General features: G+C 41.1%; 2 protein-coding genes across 2 annotated transcripts; one reads left to right on the top strand and one right to left on the bottom strand.

Annotated features, from left to right (window-relative positions):
- Nucleotides 1-982: 982 nt before the first annotated feature.
- Nucleotides 983-4,291, top strand: LOC117741637 (zona pellucida-like domain-containing protein 1). The gene is made up of 10 exons (XM_034548787.1): nucleotides 983-1,076; nucleotides 1,304-1,530; nucleotides 1,700-1,890; nucleotides 2,325-2,397; nucleotides 2,489-2,586; nucleotides 2,694-2,777; nucleotides 2,885-3,056; nucleotides 3,483-3,585; nucleotides 3,677-3,700; nucleotides 3,792-4,291. The coding sequence occupies exons 1-10, from the start codon at nucleotides 983-985 to the stop codon at nucleotides 3,947-3,949; spliced, it is 1,224 nt and encodes a 407-aa protein (XP_034404678.1). The 3' UTR covers nucleotides 3,950-4,291.
- A 362-nt stretch (nucleotides 4,292-4,653) lies between these two features.
- zgc:162608 (uncharacterized protein LOC100037332 homolog) lies at nucleotides 4,654-5,845 on the bottom strand. The gene is made up of 3 exons (XM_034548786.1): nucleotides 5,797-5,845; nucleotides 5,609-5,702; nucleotides 4,654-5,488 (listed from the first exon to the last, which is right to left on the bottom strand). Exons 1-3 carry the CDS (start codon nucleotides 5,843-5,845, stop codon nucleotides 4,654-4,656), a joined length of 978 nt encoding a protein of 325 aa, XP_034404677.1.
- Between the last annotated feature and the right edge of the window lie 3,053 nt (nucleotides 5,846-8,898).

Genomic DNA, 8,898 nt, shown 5'->3' with positions numbered 1-8,898 from the left:
CATTCAAGGTGTTTCATTCTCAAGAAATTGAATCCTTTATTATTATACGATTTTAAGAAAGAAAGAAATTTACCTTTTTATTGATCACTGTGGGGAAATTCTTCTCTGCTTTTGACCCATCCTTGGAGAGCAACTGGGGGAGTTCAGTTTCTTGCTCAAGGACACTTTAACATGTGACTATGGGGAGAGCGGGGATCGAACCGGGTACCTTGTGATTATGGGACAACCGCCCTCCCCCATGAGCTACAGCCGACCCCCAATACAGTATAATCTGAATTTATATAATAATATACAATTAATTAAATCTGTAGGATTTGAGGAAATTTGCCTGAAATGGTGAAAATGCAGTTTCAAAACGTATTTTTTTCCTTAACACAACGTAACACAACCATCACCCAATTAACTTTCATCTTCATTTTTCATTTTTGATGGAAAGAAACCGGAAACAATGTCAATGTCAACTCAATGTCGAACCTCACTGACAGATTAATCTGCTGGGTTTATATCTGACAGTGAACCCTGCCAGGAGCTGCTGCCGTCTGAACGAGAAGTCACGGTGGAAACGTGGAGAAAGTGTGGAAAGGAAGGCTTGACAGTCACACCTCTGTGGTTTTATGTGTCATGAGGCGGTCAAATACTATAAAAGCCACACTGCACAACTTGTTCTGTCACACAAGACACCAGTAACGGTAAGAATGTCTCATGGGTCCATATCCAAAATGAATTGATTTGCATAATTTTAAGGATAAACATGAACAGTTTCTGCAAAGCAAAACATTTGCAACTTTTTGGTACTGAAAATTATCGTCACATAAAACTGGTACTGGCTTTTTTTTTAAATAATATTTTTTGCACATCTGCTCTAACTCAGTTGACATAGTTAATTGATGTCTTTCTGGTGTTTTCATTATTGTTGATATTGTTTTTTATTCTTCGTATAAGGACAGGATTTATCTATCGAAGTGAGCATCCTCCAGACAGCATGACTCTGTATCTTTGTCTTTCCCTGCTGGTGGTGCTCCTGCAGCCAGCTCTGTGCCTCTACAACTGCTCGTCTGAGTATGAGAGGATCCCAGGTAGGTTAACTATTACCTTCACAAAGGTGGTTTTGTTTTATATGATCAGAGCAGATGGTAATTGGTGACAAATGCAAATTGTAAAAAAAGACATTTCACAATGCTTAACAAAATGGACTTTTCCTCATCTCTGTTTCTGCAGCAGCGACTGAAAACACATTTTAGTGAGGGTAAAAAACTTGCAGTATCAAAATATTCACAGTTTCACACTTTTCCTTCTTTCATAGACAATTCAGACTTGACCGTTGTCTGTGGCGCCAGTACGATCACCGTGGAGATCAACCTGTGCACGGCTCAGTGGGCAGGCTTCAACACCACGGACCTGGCTCTGAACGGGAACCACAATACTACGGAGTGCCACGGCTCTATCGACACCAGTGTGAACCCTCCAATCATCCTTTACCAGCTTCCTGTTAACCACAGTCAGGATAACCCCTGCCGCCAGTCTCTGCAGGTCAGAAGGTGTCTCGTAGAGGATGTAGGATAATGTTGAGCTGATGGACCCATGGTTCCAGTGATTTTACTGCCACAGGGATTTAGATAAAGAACACTTCTTTTAAGGGTTATATGGCAATATAGAGGAAGGCTATGCAATGATTGTTGTGTTGTGTTGTGTTGTTCAGATTGTGGATGAGACCCCGGATCTCACAGGTCCATTCAGCAGCTTCTCAAGTATCCAGTCAGTTATCATCACCGGGTTCATTGACACACCCAGATCTGACCAGGGGTTGATCAGCTACTCCACAGACCTCTACTATCACTTCTCCTGCCGCTACCCACTGGAGTACCTGATCAACAACACACAGATTGTGGCGTGAGTAACTAAATCTTCCTTTAAAATGAGAAATTAGGGAAACGGTGCCATTTGCTATATGCCCTATACATGTTATCTCCGTCATGATTTACATTTTTTGGGGTTAAATAGTCAGTGGCAATAATATAACTATACGCTTATTCTACATGAACTATAGAAACCATGAGTAAACTATACAAATATTTAATTAAATGAACAATTTCTTAAATTATTCTGTGTTTTTGTCATATACAGATATGTTGGACATTATGTATGTTGATGTTCAAGGTCAAGTCTCTAATTGATCATGGGACTTGACAATACATGATGTGTGTGCGTGCTTCACATTTGCATGCACTGGGCCCATTGTGACTACCTTATGTCACTGTACGTTATTACATTTTGTCTGAGGCAACACATGACATACTGTAATTCTCTTTTCCACGATTCTTTAGCTCCTCAGTTTCCGTGGCGACCAGCGATAATAATGGAACCTTCATTGATACACTGAAAATGAGTGTTTTTAATGTAAGTTGGCATTCAGTTACCTTTAGACCTTATACTATACTATAGAGCTGTTTCTAGTGGCTTATTTTACTCTGATTTCTTATTTCTCCAGGACTCTGACTATGGGCACCCGTTAGTGTTACCTTCTACAGGACTTGAGCTACGCACCAGGATCTATGTGGAGGTCAAGGCTGTTAACCTCACAGGAAAGTAAGTAATTAGTATGTGGATGTTTATCGTAAAAAAAATATTGATATTAAAGCACAGAGTGTTTTTGTTGCAAACAGTAAATCATTGTCCCACTGTCCTCTTTTCAGTTTCAACATCCTGCTGGATCACTGCTTTGGCACTCCCACTGCTTACAACATGTCACAGAGTGAGCAGCACCACTTCTTCACAGGGTAAGGACGCACATTTCAATAGTACAGCTTCTTAAACGGGGGAAATAATTTAACTTCCACATCACTTTTTAAAATATAAACTACATCTAAATCATTCTGCTCTCTAGCTGTTCAATAGACCAAAGGACGTCTGTGACAAGCAACGGCCTTTCCAAGGTCGCCTGGTTTAACTTTGAGGCCTTTCGCTTTGTTCGGGACCGCAACCAGGCCATGTCCAGCATCTATCTGCACTGCATACTGAGACTCTGTGAGCCCAGCACATGTCAAGAGATCCTGTCTGTAAGTTGAGAAGTAAAAAAAAAAAAGCAACTTTCAAATGTACCCCATGCCAATATTTACACGGTGTGGAAATTTGTATGATGACACAGTGTATAACTTCCCCTTTTAAAAATATAGAAATAGAACATATTTTCACCACAGTGTTGAGCAGACAATAAGTCACACTGAAAGACTCAAAGAGTTGCTACTCAAAACGTTACTTAAAATGTGTGGATATATAGTATTGTTTGGGCATTTAATGGTCTTATTAGATAACTGACCTCGATAACTGAATTAGGGACGTTGTGGTTGATGGTGCATTTTTCTATTTAGCAAAAAATAAAACAAATCACTTGTTTTTTTCTTCCACTTGTAGAGAAGCCCATAGTTTTACATCCATATGACATCGATCAAACTAAACCCAACTGAATGTGTGTTGTTTTTCAGGCCTGTCAAAACAGAAGAAAACGATCTTTGACTCCTTTCGGAGAATTAAGCAACGAATCTGCCACTGTTTCAGTTGGACCTCTTTACACTGCTGCCGGAGAGGGTAGGACCTAGCAAAAACACTACTATAGCTAAACAATGATCACAAAAGTTTACTTTGACTTTACTCTCCTTCTTATCTTCCCCTTCTAAAGAGGGGTCAAATGCAGCTGCTTACAGTGAGTATATTTTGATCAAATGTATCATTAGAAATACATTTGACTATAACACACAAAACAATCTCAATATATCTCCCCCTGCGTGCATCAGGTAATGACGTGGCATCAGAGAGGGGAGATGTGAACGTGGCCATCCTCGTCGTAGGGTTGCTGTTCGGCTCGGCTGCTGCTGCTCTGCTGGTTCTGGGAGGCTGGTTCGCCCTGAAGAAGTTTTATTGGGCGGGAGGATTACCCCATGCCTTTAACTGACAGATCAATTGACAAATTATCTTCACCTCACACCATATTGTGATTGTATGTTTATTGTGAGAACATAAAACCTGATACGGTTGTGATTTCTCAGCAATACTCAAATATTCTTGTTAGGTGATCATGGAATATACACTCTTCTGTGTATACTTGCTGCATCTGCATTCGTCAGTCATTTATCGGATATGAAGGAGCAGCCACACCTGAACTATATGTCTAAAAAAGAAACATTAACGATGTAAGCATTTTAAGAACGGTCCTTTTAATACGATATGTTATCACAGATTTTCTTTTTTTAATGGTTTGCAAGTCTGCCAACTGACAGTCTTACCAAATGTTAGGTGTCATGCACAGAATCTCCTTGCTTAAAACAGTTATATACATATAAACACATATATATTTTGGAGCACAAGTCAGATCTGTTTTGTACATATTAAAAATAAAATCTGAAATCTTATTGGTGCAGCACTCTGTGGTTGATATTACATGCACAGTAAACATATACTGACATTTGCTGACATTTAAACATTCACATGTAGAATGACAAAAAAAAAAGCAAACACTAAATATTTACAGGCTTCTTACTTTGCTGGTACAATAACATCCAACCAACCAAATGTATGGACGTGAATAAATGTCACATTATACACTTTAATAGCAGTTAATTGGTAGTTTTGTGTAAACAATTACAGTTGTCTCTCTCACTACACTGAGTGCATAATATCTTGGATCAGAGCAGATAATTTTGCTGAGAAATCCTCCTGCAAGGAGGAAGAAGAAACAGGAGACAGACTGGAGGCTCCCTGGACCTCCAGCTCCTCTTCAAGCCCCTGAAACAGCCTTTCCATTCGCCCCTGAAAAACGTGGCTCTGCAGGGCGGCATTTTGGCAGAACCGCTCCGTACTGGCTGTGACTACAGCCTTACCAGGCCAGGCAGTTTCTAGCAGAGCAGCAAGCTCTGCTTGGAGAGAGCCTGTCCTCTTCTGTGCCTCCATCCTCAGCGTACTCACTTCTTGCCCCAACCTGAACATTATTTTCTGCCAGTGCTCTGACTGAGCTGCCTCTTGCCCACTGGCACTGATCTCTTTCAGATGTTCGATCTCCCCAAGGGTTTTAGTATGGAAGTCGCTAATGAGGACGGCCACTTTGGCGCTGCTGTGCTCCAGGGTTTGGCTCATCCAGTAGAAGGCTCCCTGGTTCAAAGCCGGATTGGCCTCTGCCTGGACCTCTGCTGTCTCCAGGCCCTGCAGATAGAGGCTCAGCTGGCTACACAAATCTTTTGTGCTGATGCTGAGAGAGCTCTGGAGCTGCTGGGTGAGGGGAGCCAAACGCTCCCTCATGCTGGCCAGAGTGGAGCTGAGGTGGGCCGGAGATGAGGACAACCGCTCTTGTAGCTCGGCCAGCTCTTGGCGCAGACGGATACGCAGACGCTCCGACTCCATGTTGAGCTTGCGTTGCATCTCTTCTGCCACAGGGCTTTTGCTGCGGTCATCTGGGTTGTAAAGGTCACTGCTGTCAATGTTGGTCTTGTAGATTTGACTGAGCGAAGGGGCACAAAAGCACTATTAGATATTCAATATTTCACCTTGACTTGATTGTATGGATGCACATTTATTTCCGGTCTCTAACTTGTTTACAGTACTTAGTTTAGTTACTTACTTCACATCCTTTGTGGGTTCTGTCTTGTCATGAGCCTGGTTGGCCTTTAAATCAGTCCAGGTTGCCTCCCTGGTTTCACGGTGGAGTCGGTATGCTGAAGAAAAAGAAAAAAAACATACATGAAAAAAAAAAAGATATACAAATGCAAAATAAAGGCTCTTTAACAGCATTTGAGAAGCAGTGTATACCTGAAGTTGTCAAGAATGACAGGGCGAAGATCACAACTTGTAGATGCATGTTTTACTTTCTGTGTAGGGACAGAAAAAAAGACTTACATAAGTATTTCACATTAGAACAAATAGATGACTGAATACTGAACATGTTAGGATTACTACATTCTATTTAATTCCTTTTCCATACATTCCCTTATCTGTCTAAGAAAGAAGACAATAACAGATCAATATGTGAAGAAGTGGCTAGCCATTACCTGAGAATCAGAGGTCTGTAGAGTGACTTGTCCTCTCATCCGACTTATAGGTCCTTGTTATCAGAGAGCCTGCCCAAATTCTGCCTGTGTCAACAGGCAACACGTGGAGGGTCACATGGATGACAGAACACATATACACACACACAGAGCTAAACACACATACACACACACATGTACACACACACACACACACACACACACACACACACACATGATGCCATGCCAATAATCTCCACTGTTGAACCCTCATAAAACTTAGATTTCATGTAATTATGTCATGTCAATAAGGACGTGTCACTCTAAGATAGTGTGTCAAAGGGAAAACGTAATATGATGAGAAGCAAGATAAGAAGCATTGAAAGAATACTGTAATAACAATGATATAGAAAGATTGCTGCCAACTCAACAACAGGGCTGTGTCCCTAAGTAGAAGAAAAAAATTAGGTAGAAGTTTATTGGAGTAACCAAACTGGAGCGACCAAAAGTGGTTCAACAAGTTCAAGTTTGTGTGTCCACAGCCTAGAAATGTGGCTGGATTTCAGGCTTTTTACGTCAAAGACCCACTTTGCAAGTAACCAGAATGATATCAGTATTTAGACTGGGGTCACTTGTTTGACCCACAGTGCCTGATGTGGCTCTTCTAGCATTATCCAAGATTTGAAGTGAGTTTTTTAGTTTTGTATGTTCCAAGCTTGAAGCCTTATGAAGGCTCGTTCTGGATGCTTGACAATCAACAGTTTGAAAATCAATGTTTGTGCTGCAAATCAGGACGGAGCAGCTCAAAACAGCACAAATAAACACTGCTGATTATGCACAACTTTGTGTTTTTCTGTGTTCTGTTTTTGTAAAAAAAATTTATAGCAAAACAAGAAATAAGTCAATTTACAAGACAATTTTGAGTGCATTATTGAGTTTTCATGCTCATTTACAGTTCGACTTGTCTACAGTTGTCTGCATTGGTAAGATGGCATAAAACGGCGTTACCAATAATATCCTGTCCATGATCTCTTTTAGTTGTAGAGTAGTTGTGAGTGTGATGTGACATGGATGTGTGGGTGAAAGTTGAATCCTGCTCAGTTGGGTAAGTTATGAGACGTCACTGTGGGGTCATAGTCCATGGCTACCGTGGTGAAATATGTGGCTTATTCCAGGTATCCAAAGTACAACATTTATTTCAATACAATAACAGAGTGAGTAAGAGGTTTTGATTGTTGAACAGATAGCGTAAACGTACTGTATGTGCCCACAGAAAGCCGTGTTGTCCACACACATGAAAATAGAATTCATGATTGTAGAAAATATTAGCATAACTCTTGATATTTCCAATGACTGCAGGGCATAATACATGCTATTTCACAATAAACTACAGGGATGAGTCTCCCGCTTGATTTGAATATGGAGCAAAGGTTAACAATTTCACCTTGGTTATTACACAGTTATGCACAGCCTGCCATTTACATTTAGTCAAATGTGCATTCTTTAATACAAATGAATGAACATTTCTGTAGCATATGCAGTCACTTTCATAAATAAATACATACATTATGCATTTTGCACATTGTACTGCATATACACTATCAGCTTACATATAAAATACTTTTATTGTGATAAATGGCCTGTCAGTTGTGGGCTGCACATACTCTGAAAGAAGTCCTATTATTATGTAAATAGAAGTTTAAAGTGGCACGTGGCTTGCGTAAAGTCATATCAGAGCAGATATCTGAGCCTGATATATGAATTCAGCAGCTGCTGTGATGCTGAGAAGACTCTAAAGCAAAGCTGCGTTGATGTATCTCATAAAGCCAAATCTTTAATCAGTTTCACGGTTGGATTGAGAAGAACAAATTCAGTAATGTGACCCGGCAGCACCAGGCGGCCATACTCTGTGCTTTTCCCGTTACTTTCCACTGTCACTGTCACCTTACCTCACAGGACTCATAAATTATTCAGCAGGCCATTGAAAGTTCTGCAGTCCGACAGCCCTCTACTTACATCGCATCTCTGTCTACCAACAGACATATCAGGTCATGTGTGCAGGACTACAGCAGACAGGGGAGGCTTGTTAAAGGACACCATCTTCATAACTACTTTATCTGCTATGATCGAAAGAAGAGACTTTTTACAGATCCTGGATGAAGAAATGTCTCCCTGAGTCTGGAGAAGAGCTGGATTACTGGTGCACACACCTCTGACTTCAGCAGGTGGACATGTTAACCATGCTAAGGACAAGCAGATGCGAGAGTTGCAGGTGTGTGTGGTGGCTGAGTTCTGTGCTTCTTCCTCTGGTCCATGGAATCAACTTGAGTCAGGAGAGGCCATCTTGCCAGCCAGGTACGCTGTCCTGACTGCATCTTGATGATGATTTGATAAGAGGGCAAACAATGTACTGGCATTTGATGCATACTATCACACAAACATGTGTTTTTTTCCTGCATTTGTTTAATGTCGCTTATTTGAAAATGTTACCAAATAGTTTCACCTGTGTACTTCTTCAACTTGTATTTTGTTTGTGTATCTATTTATCTATTTATGATAGGTTTCTACTGCCCTTTGGGGAACTTCATTCCAGTCCCTTGTCCTAGGGGAACCTATGGGCCGACTTCTGGTGCTCTGTCAAGTGACGGCTGTCTGAAGTGTCCTCCTCACCACTTCTGTCCTAGACCAGGCCTGTCTGCCTCCCTGCCCTGTGGCCCTGAGGCTCAGCAGCCTCTCTCTGGTCACAACACGTGTGTCTGTCTGGGAGAGGGACAGAGTTTCCAGGTGAAAAAGGGTTTTCACATGATAGCACAATAAGATCAACCAAGTCATTCCTGCAACATGTGTGTTCTCTAAAAGTTTGTTTCTGTGACCATTTTAATATCAA

This window comes from Cyclopterus lumpus, chromosome 13 (genome assembly GCF_009769545.1).
Source record: "Cyclopterus lumpus isolate fCycLum1 chromosome 13, fCycLum1.pri, whole genome shotgun sequence".
In the NCBI taxonomy this organism is placed as follows: Eukaryota; Metazoa; Chordata; class Actinopteri; order Perciformes; family Cyclopteridae; genus Cyclopterus; species Cyclopterus lumpus.
This window is presented reverse-complemented; position numbering and strand designations above follow the sequence as displayed.